The sequence below is a fragment of the Aulonocara stuartgranti genome (assembly GCF_965226115.1).
Source record: "Aulonocara stuartgranti genome assembly, chromosome: 15".
NCBI classification, from domain to species: Eukaryota; Metazoa; Chordata; class Actinopteri; order Cichliformes; family Cichlidae; genus Aulonocara; species Aulonocara stuartgranti.
The window spans coordinates 19573439-19598693 of NC_138951.1; the positions used below are offsets into that span (position 1 = coordinate 19573439).

Here is a 25255-nt window from a genome sequence, read left to right on the forward strand (position 1 = left end):
TTCTACATTTATCAGCTCTTCACAGGACTCTCCCACCTTCTCAGCACACTCTGACTTGTTAGCACATTTCTATTTCTCTTTGATCACCCTAACCTTCTGTTCTTTCTCTCGCTGATTTTGAATTATGACTGTAAAATATCTGATCTGCTAGGTTTAAGTTTACTGTTATTACAATTATTTAAACAAATACAGTTAAAATGTAGAAATCACTCCACTTTCCCTTGAGAAAAGTATGTCATTATTGTATTATCTGGACTAAGAAGTATTTTCTTTACTGCAGTTCAATTTCATTCACTTAAATTTGTTTTTGGTAGCGTATGTGGGCTTCCATATAGGGTGGACAGGTCATGCTTTGTAGGCTCAGTTTCGTAGACACGGATTAAGCCTAGAGACAGGATAAAAGAAACATTCAGGGAAGTTCTCCAATGAAAAAAGGCTAAATCCATGTCTGGGAAACCAAGCCTGAGAGATTTGCATTCAGATTTAATGAATGCAAAACTCTGTTTTTGCACTGAGGCTCCTGCAGTGTTGTGCATTAAGAGTCATTTCACACCCTCATCATTGTCAAAATCTCTGATCATGTCCACAATCCTGGTCGACAAGCCAAGTCTATCGAGCATGTTAGGTCCATTATGTCTGTTTACCTTCAGTCACATTTGAACCATCTAAACGAGTAAGATTACTGTTTACCCTTTGCCATGTTGCCCCCTAAAAAGCTGCTTATTAACTGAGCCAGTGTCATCTAAGGATTTCATCACTATCACCGACTGTCAGCTGCAAATATCAGAACCTCAAAGTTCTGACAGTAAACACTCTTTACTGTATGCCCAGCACAGACAGCATTCATAATTGATGCTGAAAGTGGCCAACTGAATACACCTCCACTGACTGTTGGAGCTTAATGTGGCTGATTGACTGGCTGATAAGAAGGAAGATGTTTGTAAGAACAACAAATGAGCCAGTGATTAAGTATGTCTGTGTATAGAACTGAAGAGCAGCTCAAATTCATCTGCAGTTAATGTTTAGTTTTGTTGCACAGCTGAGTAGAAAAGCTTCTTTCAGAAATTACTTTCTCTTGCAAGTCTCCCTGCTCACCACTAGGTGCTGCATAAAGGTTTTCAGAGTCAGACCCACGTGATTTTGTCACATGGAAGATGTAGTTTGCATAGCATCGCTGCATTATAGTGCAGGTGACTACAGATTAGTTGTCAGAGTGGCTGTGGGCTGATGTGGTGATCATGGCTGAGGATGTGGCCGTGTCAGAGGAGATCTTAACAGATGGTCTCACTCTGCTGGTGAACATGGGCAAAGTTCTCCTGCAGAACGCCAAGGAGGAGGCAGCAGGTAGGGCTGATCCTAGTCGCAAACCCTGTTGAAAACCTTTCACACTTTAATGTGTGTTGCTACCAGAATATCTAAAAACTTCCTAGAAATGTATGTTTATGCTTTGTTAAAGTTTTGTTCTGCCTCTTTTGTAATTCGGCATATAAAATATGCAAATTATCATTTAACTTTTTTTTTAATGGAAACTTTATTACTGGGTAATAACCCTGTGTGTGTGTTATGGCTGTTTTACAAAGAAGTAAAACCACACACAAAAAAACAAAAACAGAACAATAATTATGTCTATGTTTGTCTGCCGAATTGAAGAAAAGATATTTTTATAATAAGCTGATGCTTTATCTTCGTTGATTAACTGCTTTATAACAGTCCCTAACCTTAAGAGTATAAGAATGCAAGAAATTTGAATGAAGTCTGGGTTTCCTATTGAATATTTTATAACTTGGCTTCTGGAGCCTTGTTACTGGATTAAAGGGGCCTGCTGGCATGAAGGTGGTGTAATGTAATCCCCGTCATGCCTATTGCCAACACAATGACATTGCACAAACAGCTTGACCCTGTAACTGTGGCCCTTTGTTCTGATGCAGACTCTTTGGAGAATTTTGTCCCACATAAAATCACCACTTTATTCGGCCTGATCACAGCTGGAGCTAGATTCTACAGCAGGTAGGATTTGGCCGTAGACGCTTAAAGAAGCACATTTGTCTGTGTCCTTATGAGAAAAATAATAACCGTTCAATCTGTTGAGCAGCATTGAAGTTAAAAAGAAATGTGAAGCGGAGGCTGTTTGGCAGAAGTCTTATCAGTAAGTATGTTTAAATAGCAAGCTGAAATAAAATGCCATTTATATTTTGTGTGGGTGATATAGAATTTTTCTATCCTTATTCCTTCTAGCATTTGAATTCAATGACACCATTATGCCATATTAAATAAATTTAATAAAATGATGTTTATGGAGGCAAACGTATGAGGTAGACCGTGATAATCCCAATACACTGTGGAACAACTGAGAGAAAACACAGATGATGAAACTCTTCTTTTGTCCCACTTGTAACTGAAAACGTTGCCAAAAACATCCCCAAATTTTTAAGACTTCTCTTTTTTGTTATTAAGTCAGCTTCTACTTCACAAACCGCAAATGACGAAAGGCTCTTCACAGCTATGGTTGCCAAATAAATCTTTAACAGCATTTAGCCACATACCAAGCTGAAGTTATTGCTTTACTAGTTTACAACATTTACATCATGTAACATTAATCACCTACAAGTGATCTCGAATAAAAACAGCTGGAGAAAAGAATAGCTCTTATTTACTTTAAGATAAATCCATCTGCAGACCCAAGATGTGTCAGTAAGTGTATGTTGCTTCATTTTTGTTAATGCTGAAAAGTCTGGCCCTTTGGGAAACTGCTGTATTCTGCAATCTACAGTCTTGAGCAACCCCTCATGTTTATATTCTGCTGTAACCTCCTAGGACAGGAGTCCCCAATCCCAGTCCACGAGGGCCGGTGTCCCTGCAGGTTTTAGTAAATGGTAAAATTTGTATAGCGCTTTACTAGTCCCTAAGGACCCCAAAGCGCTTTACATATCCAGTCATCCACACATTCACACACTGGTGATGGCAAGCTACATTGTAGCCACACCCTGGGGAGCACTGACAGAGGCGAGGCTGCCGGACACTGGCGCCACCGGGCCCTCTGACCACCACCAGTAGGCTACGGGTGAAGTGTCTTGCCCAAGGACACAACGACCGAGACTGTCCAAGCCGGGGCTCGAACCGGCAACCTTCCGATTACAAGGCGAACTCCCAACTCTTGAGCCACGATCGCCCTTTAGATGTGTCCTTGATCCATCACAGCTGATTTAAATGGATAAATTACCTTCTCAACATGTCTTGAAGTTCTTCAGAGGCCTGTTAATGAACTAATCATGTGATTCAGGTGTGTTGATCCAGGGTGAGATCTAAAACCTGCAGGGACACCGGCCCTCGTGGACTGGGATTGGGGACCCTTGTCCCAGGACCTGGCGTCCACATATGTGGACATCACATTTTGGGTTATTTAGACCAAAATTTTGCTCTACAAGGGCCTGATATCCACTTATAAGGACATTACATTGCCACTGTTCTATCGAAATTTTAAACGAATATCCTCATATGTGGCTCTCATTTTTCTTAGAAACAAAAAGTCAGGTAAAAAAAAAAAAATCTGGTAGTTCTTTGTTTTTACATTCATCGGGCCCCAATCAGCCCAAATATCAAAGAGAAATTAAAAATGCATGCCGTGGAAGAGGTCAGGTCTTAGGAGGTTAAAGCAGGCAGACTCTCCTGTAATGTTTTTCCTTTAGACATTTTCTTCTTCATTTTCTCTCATTTTTAGTCCAGTTGTTGCATCTGACCAGTTTCAGAAGTATGTTTAAGCAATTTAACTTTCAATCATAAAAGGGTACATAACAGATGAACCATTGTTGTGTCTACACACAGTAGAGAACTTAGTAAAATAAATAAATAAATAGTGTTTTTAGGCACTTTGTTACATCTTTATAGGAATCTGAAAAATGCCCAAAATAACACAGCTTAAAGAAATTCCAAGAACGCTGCCTAAGAGAATTCAGGCTGTGTGAAGAAAAAAGATGATCATATCACAGATTGAGCTAATTAAAATTGTAAAAACTCTGTTTTTGCTCATACATTTGCTTATATTTCAATAGACTGATGCACCCGTTTGACATTTTCCTAGCAAAATATGAAAAAATTAGGATGGATTTAAGACTTTTGCACTGAATTGTAACTCCTTAGAGCATCATGTATAAAACACGCAGTATTAGCTCAGCTGCACTCAGTGCTGTTATGATGCTGACTGATAGATCTTGGATGAACGACAGTGGTGCTGACTGAAGCTCTATCACCAAACTTGTGTGTTTTTCCAGCCATGCAGCAGTGAGAGAGCAGGTGCAGGAGCTTCAGCAGCTGGAGGTGTGTACAAGTGCAACTGTTATTTCTTCTTATTGTTATATTATCCTTATTTATTTATTTTTGAGCTACACAAACTTAAAATTAAGCTTATCTGGTTGAAATGAGTTTAAACTAAACCCATGACCAGTTCCTTTTGAACACTTTAAACTGTCTATTTCTTTGTGTGTGTTTGTGCTTGCAGAAAGAGTGGGACTCTTTCCTGGAGAGTGTGGACAAAGATCTGCAGACAACAGATGTGCAGCTGTCTGGAGGAAAGACGGCCGACAGTCTGAGCCCAGAAACTCTATTCACCGATGGAAGAAGTGGAAGGTAAGTTTGCAAACCCGGCCTGAATGTGGTGCACCAGCAAAAACCAGTTCAGAGCATCAGCTGGTTTGAGGTTATTGTTGTGTTGTTTTTTAACTGACCAACCTGGGAAGACCATGTAGGTTTTTTTGTTCCATGAAACCAGAGATTAGTTTCATTAAGATGTGTTGTCTTGTGTTGTATTTAAAGGAGTGTGACTCTCAGTCAGTACCTGGGTCAGGGTCAGAACCTGCTGCTGGTTCTCCTCAGACATTTTGGATGACTGCCGTGACGAGACCACGTGACCGAGCTGACGGCCAATCAGGTCAGCGTACCTTTATTCTTATTCCACTAGAAAAAACCATCGCCATACTGAATGAACTCCAACACTGAAAAACCACAGGCACACAAAAAACAAAAACACACTGTTACTTTTTTATGAAGACAGAATTGGAAATTGAATTACTAATTTAGTCATTTAGTAATCCACAAATTAATTGTTAGGATCAGAACAGAGAAAGCCAAGATTAAGGTTTAAATTCATGAAGGCCAGTTTGTGATGTTAATAGTGGGTTTAAGGTGGGCGACAGTGGGAAGGAAAAACACCCACGACCCAAGTTCGCTCATAATATTTTACGTCTTTTTATTACTGCATCTTTTTTATAAGCACTTAGTTTACAAGGACGAAATCTTTGCTGCAAGCACTGAGATCCCAATGAAGCCACAAACAAATCTTTTCTTAGCAAGACAGCCTATAACGTTGTGCTGAAATACCCCTTTTACCTCTTTGAGGCTTCATTCTGTCTACAAAAGATTCTAAGATGTTTTTCCATAGTGGCTGTCTTCACTTAATCTTGCATCCAAAACTGGTTTAAAACTTTTTAAATGTGTAAACAGTGTTTATCAGTAATTAACATTGTATCATCCCGCAGGCTCTGCTGGAGGCTCGGTCAGTGCGGGTCTTGGTAGTTTCTTTTGGCAGCGTCGAGGGCGCTCAGCTGTGGTTGGAGCAGACTGGATGTACCTTTGACATTCTGCTGGATCCACAGAGAAAGGTTAAGAATTTTTTTCCCCCCCGCTCTGATCATCTGATTCAAAAACTGTAACTTCTGCTTTAAAACAAATTCAAATAAAAAAAGTCAGTCCGTCTGCACATTTTACTACATTTTATATTTATATTCAGTGCTGGTCGGGAGGTGCATAAACTCTAAATAGGCCACTGTAATTTATAGAAAGTAGATTTGGCTGTGACTCAGTACAAACAAACCGAGGGACCCGGAGGATTTAGCAGCTGTTTGATGATGTGTCATAAAAGCCCAGCGACCTCAGCCTCCAAACCATTTATTCAGAAAAGTCAACCACCAGATGTTAGCTGGAGTCAAGTGGAAATAACCAAATATGAAAACAGAACATTTTCCACATGCCACACAAGCAATCCTCAGTCGCAAAAAATGCGACGCTGATGCATGCTACTGACTGTATAAACCGCATGTGTTCTTAAATGTCTCTTTTCTGGCACAGGTGTACAGAAGTTTTGGCCTTGGCTCATCCTACGCCAAGGTGATGAAGTTTGGCTGCCTGCTACAATACTCAGACTACGTAGTTGCAAACATAGACTTCCCAGATTTCCCCCATCGTCTGCTGGAAGACAGCTACCAGGTAAGAATGCACAAGTCTGTGAAAACCTTTGACGAGACTCTTGTGATGACACATTGAAGAAATCCTAGAAATCTATCCAAGGATGGATTTACATGCACGAGTATCTCGCATCCTTCTTCTATCCCTTGGATATTAGCAAAATGAAAATCCAAGTTGAGTCCCTGAAGTCCTGTGAGATTAATATTTTTTATCTTGTATGCAGAAGATCAATGTTGAACATTATAATTAACAGTGTGCATAGAAATAAAATGAAAAAATGCCCTAACACCCTCAGATGCACTTAGCCACCTTATATGGAGACAGCTTATGATTAAACTGAACAAAAGCACTGTAGATGTCTCTTTGGTTGAAGTCTATCTAACTGCTTTGGTAGATAAATGTGCTCTTTCCAGCTTCTTCTATTCAAACCTGACCATGATGTAACTGAGGACACTTTACTTTAAAAGTGAAAATTAAAACGAGGACAGAGGTGAGGCGGTGAGAGTGTCAGTTTGTAGAAGTCAGGATATGGATCAGATTCTTTTCTAACAATAACTTTAGAGATAAACATCCAGTGCCATCATTAAGTCCTTCTCTGCTTCAGGTCATTTTCATGTTCTTGGTTTTGTATGTGGCCCTAATTACAGGCTCATGTCTATATCTGTCTGTGTAGCTGCATCAGCCTTTTAGAGAACACGAAACCTCCGTGATCAGGGTTGGGAAGGCAGCGAAAAATCCTGTCTTGCAGAACACCAGAAGAATATTTTCTGTTTCTTAAAGCACTTTTCACAAACTATATGAGAGCAACTACTACTACTTAGTCGTTGGTTATAACCAGAAGCGCTTGGGAGGTCTTTTGGTCAGTTAAATGCATCAGGCGAGACATAAATGCAGGTCATAATTTGCACAGAAAACAATAACATATTTATTGTGTTTTGTCCTTTGGACGAAGAGGGCATGTATAGTATAAACTATAATGTTTAAGCTGAAACAGCCGGGGTTCCTTTAAAGGAAAAAGTAATTTGGGGCTATTTATGGGACTCCACAGGGTTCAGTTTAAAACTGCAATACGTTTTTATACCACTTGGGGGCAGTGACACATTCATATTGTCCTTTTAATTCAACTTTACTGATTAAACAGTTATTTATTTATATAGGCGGTATGTTATGGAGCAACATGTTCATTATTTTTACATTATTGCTACTTTAAATCCCCGGGTGACTCTTTTGTTTTAGAAAATTAATTTTAAATACTCCATAACAGACAGGACTACCACATCCACCGTAAAAAGTCAGACTGACCTTCAAATTTTACAGATTTAACTTCAGGAGTGGTGATAATTGAATAATGTGTGTTTGTCTTTTCAGCTAGGAGGTGACTTTTTGCTGGACAGTGCAGGGAAGGTACTTCTCTCTCATCCATCGAAAAACCCTCTGGACAGGCCGACCGTGGAAGACGTCTTGCAGTCCGTGGACTCCGCAGGACAGTCCACTAACTCTGCTCACAAGCAGAAGCTGTGAAATTCATTCAAACACAGCCTCAGGGGTTCAAGTCGCTAAACGCATCGCTGACTCCTCACGGCAAGCGCAGCTCTTTGGCTCGCGTTCATGACGTCACACCTTACACTCATGACATCATGAAGGGGTGCGACTGATGTTCCAGCGCGAGGCAGAGACATCTGCTCTTCTGTGTTGCGTCAGCATGGCGATGCAGCATTGCAAATAAAGTAGTGGATTTGATTAAAACAGAATTTGACAATATATTTGTATTATTTAAATTTAACAAAGACTGAAGATTTGTTTCAGGAATTTTACCTTTTAAAGGTGCATTTAACAGGTTTGGATTTTAGTGACCTCAAGTGACAGTGAACGGTAACACAGTTTGAATTACATCATTACCCACAAATCACACAGTGATATGAGACTACTGCAAAAACTTTTTTATTACATATTACCTATGATCCATGAGTAGTTTGATGATAAAATCACTACCCAGATAAGGCTGAGCACTAAAAATATGATGAAAAAATATACTGACATATTAATTTATGGTCAAGTATGTGCCCTTGCTTTATATTTTAAAAATGTGACATTTATATACAAAGTTTCTGTGAGAATTTAAGCAAAATTTAACAAGAACTATGACTTATTTTGTAGCATAAAAAAGGAATTTACCTCTATATTTCTAAACAGTTGTGATATTGCAAAGGTTTTGTCTTGGTATGAAAATGAAAACTCATTTTAGTCCACTGATTTAGTAGTACTATTTAAAAAAAAATGAAAAGTACCACTCCTTACGAGTGAAGCAAATCTCCCTTTTACCTGTTGAACATGTTGAACAAACTATAATCAAACCATAATAGTAAAGTTTTTAAAAAAAACATCCAGGCTTTTATCTACACTAGTTTTCTCTTTTGTCTTTATGCATGGACTCTGGTTCAGGATACATTTGCACACAGTGATGTGTCATTTTAAGGAAGTAAAAGAGGGTTCAGGGTGGGATTGCAATAACAGAAGTCACACCCAGCACTAGACTTTGTTAAAACATCTTCAGCATGAAACATAGAAATGCTGCTTAATTCCACTTTAGCCAGAGTACACACTGATTCATCCCTTCAAGTTCAGTATGTGCTGATCCTGAGAGAAAAAAATAACTCCAGCGTTCCATTTTTCTCTTTTTTGGAAACTTGACAAATATTTAGAATCCCATGAATGAAATCACAGCAGAGTCCAGACTGGCTTTAACTCATATTACTGCTGCTGCATGAATAATGTAATATTCATAAGTCTGATAAAGCCTTATTCAATCAGTACACATCTTGTATAGAAATAAAGGATTTCTGAGACATCGCTGTAAAACACTTTAAATACTATAAAGTATTTCCATTCAGCAAGAATCTACTTAAACAAAGCTACAAAGTTTTAAATGAAAATAAATTATTAGAAAATTGAAATGGGCTTTGTTTTCTAATGATCTGCTGGTGTTTAATGTCATAAAGAGAGGCTGTTTGGAAAAGGTTCCTTTTAAAGAGCCACCCTGTCATCAAATTCGCACATATAGTTCATGGTTCGATCGCAGTAGTGGTCCCACCAGTCGCCATCATCTGACGACATCGCCACGCAGTTCTCTCGCCTCCCTCCATCTGGCTGGCTGGACAGGAAGTGCTTACGCCACTGGAAGTACGTGACCCGAGTTCCATCGTCAAAGAGGTACAAGCCCTCAGAGCGGAGGTCGTTGACTCCCAGCCAGACCGGCCAGTTTCCAGGGTGGAAGAAGTTCTTTACGTAGTCAGCCAGGGCCTCTTGCTCCTTTCGATCACGGGGCATTGCCATGCGTCCTCCACGTTCTATGCACTTCCTGGATGCTCCGGCATAATCTTCCAGGCTGTTGTACACCAGGTAACACTTGTATCCAATCCGTTGTCCCTTCTCGCAACCTTTGAAGCAGAGAAAAAACAAGACTGGTGCATTTTCAGACATTTACCACAAGTTTCTGAATTGGCCACTTGAAGCGGACTCTAATAGAAATAAACATGTAACATGCATGGTTTTGGTCTCTATGGCTAATCTTCCCCTTCATTGTAACTGCATGGAAGACCGAGTTTATTTATTTATTAATTTTTTTAAATTGTGGTATATCTTGAACTTATGGACTATTAGGTGCATGGCTGCTTTGAGTGGTTGTGAGTAAATAAACTAAACCTCTTGGCTGTTTGTGGAACTTTTTAGAACATTTTTAAAACAGCTATCCACAATCTAAAGATGCAGCTTGCTAACATTAGCTGCTAATGTAGCATGCTATCGTGTTGTCAAAATATGACCACTTCTGGTTAAGGAAACAAAACAGGAAAAAAAAAACACATACAAAAACATGCTTTCTTTTGAAAGCAGTCGAACAATTTGTTATCCTTTCATAACCTTAATAAGTCATTGTTGAAAACATGTTAGCCGGGAGAAATTAGCATGGCTCTGTTATCTCCATTTTTAGCTGAATTTTGGTCTCTACCGTCTCTTAAGGGAATCTGTGTTTGCTGAATTTTTCAGCTTTATGCAAATGTTTTTGTATGCTGGTTAGTCTGAACAGGGAGCATATGTGGGTTTATTTTCCAATGAAAATGGTTACCATGCAACCAGAAGAGTGAATCAAAATAGATTCATAGCCTGAATAAAAACATGCTAAAACAAGCCAGAGGAGTGCGGGAAAAAGTGGTGAGTGTTCTCTCTTTGAAATGCTGGGTTTGATTTCAGGCTTGAGAACTGATTGATCTTCCTCTTTTGTTTTTTGTTTTTTTTAAGAGGATCAAGTCCCAAAACCAAACCAAACCAATGTCACGCCTCTTGTTATTACAGCTACTTGGTTGATGCCTGGAGTGCTGAGCCATCAGCACGATTTTTAGTTTAAAGGCACGAGTGCACCTCACGTACCCTTTAATTTTGCTCAGAGTTGACAGAAATGCTGTAAAATTTCAACACACCTCGTTGATACAAACATAGGCGTATTTGCATATTACTGAACAGTTGATATGTTAGTTCCTGCATGTTGCATCACGTGTCCATGTTGCCATTCAACCTTCCCTTTCTTTGCACATATCCACTGTCCTTCTCTGGCCTTCAGATTTTATTACCCCTGTTAATTAGTATTTATCCTCCAATGAAATTTTTAGGTGTATTTTATATATGCTTTTCTCACTATTTTCTCATTACTGATAGTTTAACAAATAATTTAACGCTACAAAACATAAAATAGAAATTTATATTTATACAATATTTAGTCTGCTATTTTAAAATGCCACAGTGCAGGATGGGATGCTTGAAGTAGATCTAAGGAAAAATGATACACATGTACCTTCGAGTCTTCCGATCTCCTTGCGGTTGTCCTTGCTGTGTTGGTAGACCTCCTGGATGCTGTCCTCCAGCTCACCGACTTTAGCTGCCATTTGAGTGATGAGGAGCAAGAGAAAGACGGGAACATAAAAGTAGGTACAGCGAAAGGCTTTGTTCCCATTAGATCTAAATCGAAAATAAAAGCTCCCGTGGTACAGCATTAATACCCCTACTCTCAGTTTCATCAACACCATCACCAGTCTTACCATCCATCCTGGAGAGACGATCCATCAACTGGCTGACTTTAACATCCAGAGTGTAGTGACCGACATTCAGCTTGTGGATGGCTAGGTCCATACTGGCCAGTCTGGATACTGTGGGCCAGAGTAGATTGGAAGTGAGAGCACAGTATGATATTTTATTTTTTTTAAAAGAGAACACACAAAGGAAGGCTACCGGCATACAGATATGTGACTTTCCAAAATCTGGACACTTCTTACTCCAGAAACAAAACAGAAAAGCCCTTAATTAGCCTGTCAAGAATGTCCAATGATACGGCCATCAGTCTGTGGATGCACTCTACCAACCAACGTTGGTAGCATAACTTATCTCTGTACTCTTTTTATTTTCTATTTTCTATTTGGGTTCCCCACCCACCCCTATAGTTTCTTTTCTTTTTATCTCTTTTTTCTCTCTGTCAACTCTTGAGGGAGATACCTCGCTGAGATGAGGCTTAAAGTTATCATGATGGTGAGTGACATCACAGATTTCTGACTCGTATGACCAAAACCAACACAAATTTCAACATTTCTAAAATAACGTACAGACATAGTTGTATGAGTTCTCAAAGTCCGATACTGGGCTGGTTGGCTCTGCTTCAGGTTCTGGTAGAATATCGGGAACATCGCCTCTTGTCCTCTTCACCTCTGGTTCATACGCCTGATGGAACACACACACACATAAAACTCCCAATCCATCACATGTAAGTGTGTTTAGTGTCTTGGCTTTAGTGGTTAAAGTAAAACAAAACCCAACTTCCATTTCTTCCCAAAACAAACTTATTAGGGTTGTATCCAAATTCCAGTTTAGACACATCTGGAGCTGTTTTACATTCATATTTTCCTTATCGCAGAAAGCAGAAGCATTCAATATCAAGTCAGGCCAAGAATTTTACTCCTATTACACTTATAGAACACAGAGGAGCTCAACCAAGTTTATCACTTTATATTTAGATTTAAGAGCTCAGTGGATAAAAATGTTACCATTTAAAAGTTGAATATCTTAGCTGGAAAGCACATGGTGTAGACTTTGATCGACAACAGCAATATATTTACAAGTATCAGCACGTTCCTTCAGTGGCTTATGGCATGGTGGAGGGAGAGGGGTGCTTTATTTTGAAGTCAAACACACATGCAGACAAGTCCAATGAAAGAAAAACCTGTCGGGTTGATCTGCTTCTCTGGGTGTGTCATCATCAGTTCTTCACATGTCCTTTCCATTACATCATAACTTATAGTAGATAAATCAACACAGATTACATCATGTTTTCCACTTTATTCTTACATAAAGATAAAGAAAGAACAACAAAATCTGCCTTAGTGTGTCTTAATTGCCTCATTCACTGAAACACTCACAGTCACTCATATACATTTACTACATATGAAAGGGATCAGAGTCTCAACCTAACAAACAGGCATGGCAGATCACAGTTAAGAAAATGCACGACAGTGAGAGCAGCCTCTAATAGAAAGAGCACATACAGCATATGAAGTCCTGACCTGTGCTGGTGCAGCGCTGCCTGTCCCCATAGGAACACACACTCCCAGAGAACATAAACACAGCAGAGCGAGCGAGGTGGCAGCCGGTCCCATTTTCTGCTTCATAGTAACTCTGCTTTTCCTTCAGCAGCAAAAACTCCCTCTGTACCTCCTAGTCTCTCTGTCTCTCTCCTTCCACTGTCTGGGTTTCTCTCTCTCTCTCCTTCACTCCTCTCCTACAGTAGGAAGCCAGTAGGAATCTCCCTTTAGATGTGTGAATGGGAGCTGGTGTACAGCCCTCTTTAAAAAAAAGGGGGGGGGGGGGGGGGGTCACAGGTATCAAACAGGAAAGTCAAAATAAAGCCCCTGTTGCCTGCCTGCTGCCCGCTCTTCTGTCCTCCTTCAGAACAAGAACTCCTTTCAAACAAAGGAAAGCTCTTTGTTTTTCCTACTACCTCCCATTTCCACTCTTTGTGTGCACACTGTGGAGTTACAGGTCTCTGTCCGGTGGAAAACATGTACAGTATGTCTAAAACGTAAACAGTTCACGAACCGTGAAAAACAGCTTTGTTACCAGCTTTGCATTAATGTATTTGAGGATTTACCAGGGCTTTTATAACATACTCAAACTAACAACAAATATATGGGATCATCCAAAGTTTATGATTGAATTAGGTTAAAATAAAAGCTTCATTCTTCCTGTCTTTTCAGTAACTGCTTTTTTCCAATTTTCCTGTCCTTGAGTTAGTGTGCAAGAAATGTTTGATTGGCCAGCAAAAAAATGGGCATTTTATTTCAGTCCTTGAAAGTGTAAATAAAAACAGAATGCAATCATTTGAAAACCAAATTTTTTAAACCTACAAACACAAATAACACATTTGTGAAATGAAAGTTAGGATGGGGATGAAAGAACACTGTAAAACCAAACATCTGGTGGATTATCTGACATATAAAAAGAGAGATGGGAGTTGGGCAGAAACCGAAACTGAATGTTTATGATGTTCAGGCTCTCGTGCAAAGCTGCATCAAAACCAGAAATGATTCTGGAGTAGAAATCTTTGGCACGGGAACATTTCTGAAAACCACTTGTCTTTGGACTGAAGATGAGGCGCACAGTTTGAAATCGAGCATTTGTGATGCTGTCGGCATGCTCGTGGCACGGGAGATCTGCATCTGTTCAGAAGTTCCATTAATGCAGAAAATGAAATATGCAGGTTTGCAAGCAACATGATCGTTAGCTTTCAGGAAAGATCATGAAAACTGTTATGTCTGCTGTCCAAACTTGTCACGCACTGAAAGCATTTGGAGGATAAAGAAACACAAATAGAGCCCCAAAACTGTTGAGTGACTGAAATTCCATATTAATGGAAGAAACTGGTTGCAGACTATACTAATAATTGAGCTACCAACTACCCAAATGCTGCATTTCTATCCTTGAGATGCTCTTCTAGGACTTTACTGCAGCCACCTTCAGCTGCTGCTCATTTGTGGGTCTTTCTGTATTTCGCAACTGAACTGTGCTTTATGGGGTTGAGATCAGGTGACTTGACTCGGTAATTGATGAATACCCCTTTTCTTTGACTTAAACTCTTGGGTTGCTTTTGCAAGATGCTTTTGGTCAGTTTTGCAGCATTTTTTTAATCAGAGCAGCGTATCGGCTCAAACACTTATAGTCGCAGCTGCTTCTATCAGCGGCTCTGTGATAGGCTGGCAACTTGCCCTGTGTGTACCTCAGGTTTTCCCATATGACAGCTGGGATAACCTCCAAGGCCCCCCTGCAACCCTGAACTGGATGGACGGACGGATGGACGGACGGATGGACAGACGAACTTCAAGCAGTCACCTACAAACACTAGTGATCTGGTTCCACTGGCAGTCATGTTTGAACATGACATAACGCCGCCTCCACCATATTTGACAGATAATGCGGTATGCTTCAGATCCTGACCTGTTGCTTTTCTGTTATCATTCTGGTACAACTTTTTCTTCGTTTCATTGATCCAAAGACATTTTCCACACCTGTGCAGCCTCTGTTAGATGTTTTCTGACAAAGTTTAACCTGGCCTTCTTGTTTTATCGACAGATTACACCTTGTTGTAAATTTGTATTTTTATTCTCGAAGGCATCCCTTGATTGTAGACTTGGACAATAATATTCTGAGCTCATCCAAAAGTGTTCCTGACTTTGTTAGATAATGTGAAGGGAATTTCTTGACTAAGCAAAGAATTCTTTAATTGTCTTCCGTGGTCTTTCAGGCCTTTTGTTGTTGCTGAGCTGGCCACTGCATTCCTTCTTTTTAAGGACGTATCAGACTGTTGATTAGGCCACTCCTAAAGTTCCTGCTATGCCCTCATTGGGTTTATTTGGGTTTGTGAGCCTAATGATGGCCTCCTTCACTTACTTCAACATCTCTTTGGACCTCAAATGCAGTGGTCCACTGGAAAGCCACCACATGCTAGATCAGCACTTGGAATAAACTTCAGATCTTTTATCTCCTTAATTTTTTCAATTAAAAATAATGAGAGAACAGACATCACCTCACAGTCGACTGCCAATTAATTTTGAGCTTCTGAAAATAGGGGACTATGCATAAAAATAGTTGCAACTATTAAACAGCTAATGGAAGATTTTTGCCAAACAACTTGAATTAAAGCTGAAAATATTACATAACGTCTCGAGTGCTTGATTTGAGACCTGTTTTCATGATTTAGTGATATTATGGTATCACATTTAAAATTCTTATGGACTTAACTATTTTTAGCTAAGGGTTTTACAGTTTGCAAGTCATACTATATATCATATCTACACAAACAGTCCTTTTATGAATTTGGCTGAATGTGTATAATATAAAAGTTGGACAGTTTTCTAGTATAATTAAATACATTGGTGGTAATAGAAATATAATTTTGTGAATTTGTTTAGGAAATTGTGACATAATGACGAACCTGGCACTGAAGAGAAACCTTATGTAAGTGGCCATGTGTGCGTATGTGTGTGTCCATATGTTTGGGCCTGCAGCAGGAGGTATGCCAGTTAAAATGCCACAAGAATCCAGCAGAATTTCCAGGGAAGCGAATGAGGAAAGGCTCTGCGATGTGGAGACTGGGTGGAGCTCAGACGGGGACTGTGAGGGACATTCGGGTCTGAGTCGGCAGGACAGCTGCACATGCACAGCTGTTTCAGTAACACAACTGATTCCAGACATGTTTCCAGACCTCAGTTTTGAGTGGAGCAATGGTCTGGAAAAATAAATGAGAGCAAGAAAATCCTTGCTTTGACCTCATGGTTCCTTATCGCTGGTTTATAGAAACATTGAATAAAACACAATGTATTCAAATGCATCATTAGAAAAATGTCTTCCTTTTTGCCTCATGGAAGATTTTGAAGCACACACTTGGGCTTGAGGAAATTGTCACTAAAAAGTTTTTACTATATTCTCAAAGGCCAAACAAAAATACCAAAATAATTCTCTGTACTAACAGTTCTGCAGAATAGGACTGAAATGCAAACATTGCTCACTTATCATGGAGTATATCAGCAGTAAAATATCTGGATGACTCAGTCAAATTTCCACCTAACCCTGTCATGTTTGACCTGGGAGGGAAAAAACATCAGTCAGGAACAACACTAACAGTTACTAGATTATTTCTTTTGGCTCATAAGACATAAGGTAACAAACTTTACACAACAAGAGTCCTGTTTCTGTTTTCGTTGTAACTTTAATACCATTCAATGATTTTCATTCACCCAGATTTTTGATGAAAAAATACATCTTCACCCAAACATTTCCTGAACACAAAGCAGCCATTCAGGGTCTGGAAGCACTGGGTGGTGCTTCAGTGAGGCAGCCGGACTGGACAGAGGTGCCTCAGTCCAGAGTGTCCACAAGCACTCATAATACATAATGTGATAAATGAGCAATATAAGATAGTTATGAGTCAACTCTGACCATTTAATATTAATTAGTTCTTCAGTCATTCATTGTAGTCTAATTATAGATAACATAAAAGTGCAGATTGAAATCTGCTAACCAGTCTGAGGGAGTAGCCGACTACTGCTGATACAGCTTTTTTATGACTGCACAGGGAGCTGTGCAAAGACTGAAAGTGCCTCAAGTGATTTCACCTGACTCAGTGGGACTGAATGTTCCCCAGTTTTGCTCAACTCTGCTAGATGCCGAGCGGCATTCTGGGTAATTCTGGTGCCAAATTTTGACTAGGAGGACGAAGCAAAAGCAAAATATCTCTGGCTCTGCACATGTGGTAGAGAGTGTTATCTACCATTTGGAAGATTGGTGGTTTGATCCCAGACTTCTCCTGTTTAGAGTCACCAATCAATCAAACATGCCTGGCTTTGGATCATGGGAGAAATTTCTGAGTTCTGAGACAGAACCCACACAGGCACATCGGCAACATGCAGACTCCACAAAAAGGTTCCAGCCGACTGGTGGATTCAAACCACCAGTTTGTTGTGGTTTGGCCTGACAGTTCAAAGTTTCAGATACTATTTTTGGATAGTAGTATATTTCAGATACTATTCAACAACTGAGGTGGTTCAGGCATCTCACTAGGATGCCTCCTGGAAGCCTCCAAGGCAAGATGTTTTGGACATGTCCTACCAGTAAGCAGACCCAGGACTTGCTGGAGAGATCATATCTCTCAGCTGAGAGGAGAGGTGGCTGGAGTGAGGGAAATCTGGGCCTCTGTGTTCATATGGCTATTATTTTATTTATTTACTTTTTGGTCTGTCCTGTCTGGCACTGTTAGCAATCAGAATTATTGCCTAAAAGCCAAGAAAAATGCCCAACAGATTTATTTTCCCAAGTAGATTGTACAGCTTTTGCTATACTGGTCCACTTGATTGTCATATTTTATTCTACCTTTATTATTAACATTATTATTATTTATTTATTTATTTATTTCATGAGTTATTGCAGTCAGAATGGACAGGACCGGAGGACAGGAAAGAGAACGAAAGGTTGGGAAGATTGTGAAGGTTGTGGGGGGAAATAGAGGAGAAGAGGAATATAGAGAGCAAAGACTGAAAATCTGCTTGATCACCTGCTGAGAGAGAGAGAGAAAAACAACACAACTTCACAAGTTCACAAAAATGGACAACAGTTGCAGACAGTAGATGCCCTTTGTGCAGCCGTCTTCACCAGTTGGTGAAATGTTTCCACTCACCTTATGGAAATGCTCGCATCAGCAGTAACAGTGGAGCTACTTGTTACTGAGTTCATGTTCAGAACTTTTGATCAGCTGTAAAACAGCCTGTTTCAGTTTAAGAGTTGTTTTCAATAAATTGCATGCTCAACAAAAATCTTTTGTCTCGCTCCCATTTCTTTTTGTTGCATGTTGAAGCTCTACTTGGAACCTTGTTAAGATGCAATCATGCAAAACATAATTTCTGGCCATTTTTCAAGGGCTCTTAAACTTTTGATTAGGATTGTATGTTTAGAGGCAGCAGCCAACCAAGATAATGTGTGTCTGTAAGTACCTGTTTGTACACCTGTGTGTGAGCGCAGTTATGTTCAGAAAGTTTCTCCATGTAAGTATTTAATTGTGGGTATGGGGAGCCATAGCCCTGCCTTCCAGGTCATGAAGTAGGCATGGAGGAGACATGGGCCCAAGATATCCAGAGGCCCCCCAGAGCACAAGAGCCCAAGGAGGACCACCGCAGGGGCAATCGTGCCACCTACCTAGAAAAGGGCTGAAGAGTGTCCCGGATGGGGGTCACCTAGCAGCCACTGTGCAGAAGCCACAAGGGGCTGCAACAACGAGCCCGCAGGCTCCACCAGCAGCTGACTACACCAGGGCAGACCGAGCCCCAGGCCTAAAGACCCAAGGGCCCTCCATGCACCGGAGGAGGCCCAACAGAGCCAGGGGGACCAGGGGCTTTTTCTCATCTAATATTAGTTTATTTTAAGTAAACTATAATAACCATGCTTTTTTGCCTAACAGCCTGTTCACTTAATATAAAGATTTTTGAAATCTATAGAAATATGCCTTAATGAAGCTTTAGATGACCATTGGACTAAAACAGGAAAGCAGCTTTACATTTGCTGTACAGACTTTACTTAAGTTAAAAAAAAAAACAATTTAGGTCCATCAAACCCTAGCAACACTGACAAATGTTACTTTACCTCAGTGCGAGAGAGCTGAGCAGCTATGCCTACACCAGCCCTTCACAACATACATAATGCATGAAACAGAATATCGCTCTTGCTTTCCTAAAATACACGCTGCATTGTGGTTGCTTTGCACCCCGGAGGGAGATGGTAGATTTAGGTCTAATGATTCTAAACGGGGCTGATGAGATGTTTTATCAGAGCAGCACAAAACTTCCTTCAACTGCAGCATCCTTCTCTCTCCTTCCTAATGACATGATGGATTAGGAATCATAGATGGAGAAACACAGAGTTCTTTTTCACCACTTTTTCTGTTGTAGGTTTTTACTACCATAAGCTACTGCAATGACTCCTTCCTTTTCCTCCACATGGAAACTTTCATCATCATGGTCTTTACTATTTGAGGAAAATATATTTTTGGGTGTCATGGAGGCATTTGTGATAGAATGAAAAAGATAATAGCCAGGTTTAAGTACAATTTGTTTATTTCCTTCCAAACTGTGACCCCAAAATGCATGAATGTGATGCATGTGTGTAACAGAAGATACAATGAGCAGATAAATATAGAAAACTAAGCATTACATGTAGATCTGACACAAGTGCCACCAAACACTATAAGCCTGCCCATTTACCTACGACACAATAGTTGAGTGTGAATCATTTCACACTATGCACACTAGATTTGTTCAGCATTATTTTGAGGTCAAAGGTGAAAGCTGGGAGGTGTGAAAGTGTTTCCAAGTAGCTGAATCCATGCAGGACATCTGTAACTGGTTCCCATAGCAGCCCGGACATACAGCCCATGACTTTTCCATGACTAAGTCTGAGCACTTCCCAGTTCTTCCCTCCTGTGTGTTTTTTTCCAAATACCAAACAGAACAATGCTGCGGTTTCTATTTAGCTACATTTAAACCAACCATCTATTTCTATGTATGTATAAAAGCTTTAAATACATTCTGCAATAATAAGAGATGTAACGGTAAAATCCCAAGATTTTTACTGTAGTAATTGCACTGTGTGGGTCAGGACTGCAACATCACGCACTACTCTAAATTTCTTAGGTTTACAGGAATATATAAGCATAAATAAAAAGAACATGAGCAATAAAGAATAACAAAAAATATTAACTTAAACCTGGATATGGGTTTAGTGTTTTGTTCCATGTTGACGAATAAAACTGTTCATTTGATAAACTCGTGTCTAGGAGCTACGTGTGAAATCAACTGTGCATTCACAGCACACGTACGCAACAGAATCATCAGGTTACTGCATGCAGCAGGATTATGTGACCAGCGTGTACATCAGATCGATAAACTTATTGATTTCAATTTTTCTCTGAGTGGATTTCCAGCAGACTTCATATCAAGTGGTAAATGTGGAAGTGTTTGGCAATTCTATGGACTCGATCCTATTCTGAGAAAGGAGAGGGGGGAAAAATCCACCAGGAAAGGAGCAGTGAGATAATGTCTTAACTACCCACTGAAGACGATTACAAGAACATAATGTGGTTATTTTAAAAAAATGGTGTCTCCTAAATCTAGACGTGGATGTCTGTGGTCATGGTAGTGTGGTCCTTCTTTAAAGTTATGATGAGGATGACTCATTCAGAGCAGTGACTGGGTCCTGCTGTGGTTTACCAGTTGTCTAGGAAGTCGAATCCGGTCTTCAGGATGTTGCTGCTTGTATTAAACTGAAAGGAGAGAAACAGAGAGATCCTGATAAATAGCAGTGAGGCAGAAGACACTGTACAGACTGCGTTTGTGCTATTATTGGGCTACCAACGAAGAAGTCATAAAAGACAAAGACCTTGCTTGGTAATGCCCCTCCCACTGTCCTACTCTTGCTAAAGACTGGCTGACACGGGAGGCTTGTCAGGTGACATGGACCTCACATGGGCTATTAAAGCTTGGGACTCTTTCTTTAATTGCACATAGCATCAGCCCTCTTTAGGGTTTGTGTTTGCCTCATGTAATTAAGCCAGTTTGTGACAGTTTGTCTATCATATTTTTTAATCATCTCTGTCCTGTTCAAGCCATTCAGTATTCTACCTGCACTCTTCATTACTGTCACTGGGCTTTGCATTTTTGGCTTTCTTGCAAACTGCATTGTCAAGCAGCTAAAGTGCTATGTGATTAGGTTCCAACACAAGACCATAAATAACATATTAGTCTTCTGTTACAAAGGAAACAAAGGTGGTCGTGTTGGAGAAAGGCCAGGTTTGAAAGACCAGTGATGTCTCTTGGCAGAATAAGTCGTACACTGTCATTGTGGCATCTGCGTTGATCCTGTAACACATCAGTCTGAAGCCTTAATACAGAAACACGGGTCAGTAATAGACTTTAGCCACTATGTCCAACACCAACAAAATGAAAATGTAGCAACTACATGTTAACTCTCAGCTCCAACGTTATGACACAAAATGTCAAGGTTTGCTGTTAATATCCAATATTAGGTTTCATCCTTATCAATAACACTGAGTCCTCCCTTTAATGTAAAACTTAGTTTCTCTGTGTCAGTACAAACGATAATGAAGCAAAACTAAAAACATAACCATTTTGTTAAATTACGTTTAAAAAAAAAAAAGAAAAAAAAAAGTTTTCTAAACTATAAATGTAAACCCGACCTTTAGAAAGCTTGGACCAGGTCAAGAACCAATATTATCATGGGCCTGTAAATACTGGGATAAACACATACGGTATGACCTTTTTAAAGCATATCTCATGCCCGGTCACCATCAAGCAGCAGGTACTTCAAAGAGCTGGGCCTTTTATTCTTAACTTTAGCTAGTGTTTAATAAAATCCAAAGCAAATGCTTAATTCAAATGTACTTAGTACTTGCAGTCTCTGAAAAAGGAACTTACCTGGGTAAAAGTGGGGCTGACGTCAATATTGGCTGAGCTCTCTTCCTCCTTCTCTTTCTCCTTCGAGACATTTGAAGGCTTGGACACCAGGTTGGAGGCGAACATTTCATCGACCGTGTTGCTGACGGATGGCAGGGTGCTCTGAGATCTCTCCCAGCCTGCATTTGTAGATGGGACGCTGATAGGTGGGGGCGGGTTTGGAGAAATGGAGATGGATGCCGGGGTTGCGCTGACAGCGGTGGGGATAGGAGGTGGTGGCACAGGAGGCTTGGGTGCTCTATGCTTGGTGGACCTAGTGGGAGCTGGAGCATGGTGCTCTGCAGTTTCAGGCTCCTTGGCGCTGACAGAGCTATCCTGTGGGAAAATGTAAAGAAAGCAGCATTGAAGGATAACGTTCAGAAACAAACCTGGCATCAATTTTACATTTTCTTTTCTCTCCTTCTTAAACTGTAGCTTGTTTACATTTGCCATCTGCTTCTACTCGTGGAGGCGTCACTGATGCCAGATATTGCAGTTTCAGGCTAGGTTCTATTTTAAGACACAGTCTGATAACACATGTTAAGGCTGGAACTTTCCATCTGTTATTTATCAGAAACTTTACAGATCATAACAAATGTTTTTGCCTGAGAATTCGGCATCATCCATAACTTTTTTTGAAGAAGTTGCAACCTTCAGATTGTAATCAGTAAATAGGATGTGATGGTATTTTTACATGCGTACCTGTCGGAGGTAGGATGGGAGGGGTTTCTCTCCTTTCTCTATGGACTTGATCTGGCTGGGGGTCAGGGACTGGAAGTCAGCTTGCTCACCCTCCAGCCTGGACCTCTCAGCACTGATCTTCCAGAAAGATGACTCCTCTTCTGGTCTCCGGCCCTCGCTGACCGACACCTTCCCAACCACACAGAAACAGTTATGCACACAGTCCTGCATTCTTAAGATACTATGAAGCGAGGCTTCTCGGGTAAAATTCCTAAAACCTATTTTAGGTGATCTACTTAGCTCTTTTTAAAAATGTGAGCAAAGGTGAAGGTTTTTCAGAAATAAATGTATCTGAAAACTTTTTTTGTGGCTACAACAAGCAATTGTTCTGTGAAAAAAAAAAAAATCACAATACCAGTAGTCAGGCATTAACCGTAAGAAATACAAAAAAAAATATACAGTTAACATTTCTGCCATTTTTACACAAAATTAAACAAACATCACCACATCCACTTTATGCTCGACTACTGCAAATGTTTCACTCATTTTACAGTCCTATTACAACAGCAAACACTTCCCTTCCAAATGTGCATGCTGAATCTCTGCTTCAAACATGAGGCCCCACCATACCTTTGTTCCTGCTGCACTCTTGCCAATCTGACCGGAATGAGTAACCTTCGCCGCTTTTGAGTCAGACTGAGAGGATGATGAGATCCCCTGGTCTACAGGGCCTGATGTCAAGCTGAAATCCATCTGACTCTGAAAGATGCGAATGACATGTAAGGGAGGATATACTTTATGTATCCAGAAAACAGACATTCCTGTTAATTTATTTTTACCTTTGTTTCCCACGAAAAAGGTGCAGAATGCTCATCCTGCCAGGTGATATCCTAAACACAAACACATGCTGTGATTAGTTTCAGCTTACACAGTCATTGTGCTCACTGCCCGTATTTAAGGGTATTTATACTAGGTTAGGTGGCTAAAGTAACATATGATGTGTGTATTTTCTATAATCTAGCGCCAACAAATACCTTGTCTATTGTAAGACTTCCTTTTGATACACTGGTTTATCGGTTAAAAGGCACCAAATGATACTTCCTACCTGCCAGTTTTTCTTAGGAGTTAAACACTTGTCAAAATCTGCTCATAGCAGCCTTGATATCATTTTTTAAAAAGTGTTGCTGTGAGCTGATGTGTATGTTTTGATGCTTACTATTATAAAACAGTAAATATGTTATTAGTTACAAGTATTTAAAGCGCATAAAAGGCGAACTGTCTTTGCAAACTACTTTTTTTCTGCATTTATCTTTTACAAATCAACGATTACATTAATAATGAAACTCGCATAAATACAGTGGCTCTTACCATATATAAAGATAAAGCCAATGTCATTTTAAACCCTTTAAAATATAAAATGTTTCACTCTTAAATATTTCTATTCATTATACAGTGACACAACACCATATTTGTCGCCAGCCGTCTCGCCACAGTGACGTTTACCAACATATTTTCGAGGCTACGTGGCTCTCGTTAGCAGGCTTTTCTTGTTAGCGGGCTATCCTCGCCCTAAAACACACCTTAAACACACAAAATCCAAACTCTAATGTCTTTTAAGTACCTCTTCTCCGAAGTGAACTATCTTCTGACCCGTTTGAATGAGCATTTTAGGGTAACAGACCACTTCTTCACGCTCAACTCTGTGCATAGCGTATCGGGCTCGGATATGAGGATCCATCATCCAGTTGTCGATGGCGTTGTCCTGCTCTTGCGGCGTCATTTTCTCCCAGGACGAGCCGTGCTTGGCTTTGATTTTCTCCCTCTCCTGCATTATTTTCTTTGCCATGGAGTTGATGGAGGAGAAGTACTCCAACTTCTTCTCCTCCATCCTGTGGGCATCGAGCCCCGCCACGGTTGCGACGGCCATCTTTAACTGGGGCCAGCTGTTGTTATTGTGAGAAAGAGGAAGCCGGCGTCGCTGAGTGGGCGTCACCATAAAATCCACACGGCACCACTGCTCAGATTTAAGGGCTAATAGCGCCATCTAGTGTTATAGTGTACGTGTAAATAAATATATATATATATATATATCTGGCAACCTGATACATATATATGTATTAGGTTGCCAGCCATACATACAGGGCCAATACATAAGAGCTTTGTAAATTACTAGCTATATTAAAATGATCAACAGGGATTAGCATAACATAGCATAAAGGCACAAGTTGCACTGGATAACATAAAGAGGAAGATAAAGAACATTAGTGGACAGGGTAGTCAACATACCTCATTGTGAAAAATGTTTATTTCTTATAAAACAAGCTGTATGGTGATTTTAATTGAGGATTGCCTAGGTAACACAATGATATTTTTCACCCGTGGTTCTCTTTTATGTGGCTCATATAAAATAACAGAGTAAGAACACACAGCATGACTTATCTAAGTAGTGCTTTTCCTAGTCCACCTCTTTTCAACACAGTAGGCCCACAGCAACAATTCTCATCATTAAGAAGGCCTGTGTAAGTATAGTTGGTTAGTTGAGTACTTTTCTTTTCCTGCATCCTTATGAATTCTGCGTCATGTCTTTCCTCAACCTCATGAAGTTGTTTTGGGGGCTATTCAAACGCTTCATGTGTCCATTAAACCTGTTGTGTGTTGTTGACCACTCGGGGGCAGTGGGAACAAGCTTTAAAAGCTGGGCTTTATAAGTTGTGGCCAAAAATTTCTTTTTTTTTTAAATTTCCTTTATC

General features: G+C 40.1%; 3 protein-coding genes across 4 annotated transcripts; 1 reads left to right on the top strand and 2 right to left on the bottom strand.

The window, feature by feature from the left end:
* The first annotated feature begins 1161 nt into the window (after nt 1-1161).
* On the top strand, nt 1162-8048 carry selenol (selenoprotein L). Its single transcript, XM_082504957.1, has 9 exons — nt 1162-1344; nt 1929-2007; nt 2093-2146; nt 4269-4314; nt 4496-4623; nt 4810-4924; nt 5532-5654; nt 6121-6258; nt 7606-8048. Exons 1-9 carry the CDS (start codon nt 1239-1241, stop codon nt 7756-7758), a joined length of 942 nt encoding a protein of 313 aa, XP_082361083.1. The 5' UTR covers nt 1162-1238; the 3' UTR covers nt 7759-8048.
* Nucleotides 8049-8154: 106 nt separating this feature from the next.
* clec11a (C-type lectin domain containing 11A) lies at nt 8155-13434 on the bottom strand. 2 transcript variants are annotated; one of them, XM_082504958.1, is made up of 5 exons: nt 12822-13434; nt 11886-12000; nt 11328-11435; nt 11084-11167; nt 8155-9674 (listed from the first exon to the last, which is right to left on the bottom strand). In XM_082504958.1, the coding sequence occupies exons 1-5, from the start codon at nt 12942-12944 to the stop codon at nt 9262-9264; spliced, it is 843 nt and encodes a 280-aa protein (XP_082361084.1). In that variant the 5' UTR covers nt 12945-13434; the 3' UTR covers nt 8155-9261. The 2 variants fall into 2 exon arrangements, with proteins under 2 accessions (XP_082361084.1, XP_082361085.1); XM_082504959.1 differs by having other exon boundaries at nt 12840-13426.
* A 5978-nt stretch (nt 13435-19412) lies between these two features.
* Nucleotides 19413-24476, bottom strand: cUnh1orf198 (chromosome Un C1orf198 homolog). Its single transcript, XM_082505810.1, has 6 exons — nt 24127-24476; nt 23345-23395; nt 23136-23264; nt 22527-22694; nt 21807-22160; nt 19413-20635 (listed from the first exon to the last, which is right to left on the bottom strand). Exons 1-6 carry the CDS (start codon nt 24430-24432, stop codon nt 20579-20581), a joined length of 1065 nt encoding a protein of 354 aa, XP_082361936.1. The 5' UTR covers nt 24433-24476; the 3' UTR covers nt 19413-20578.
* Between the last annotated feature and the right edge of the window lie 779 nt (nt 24477-25255).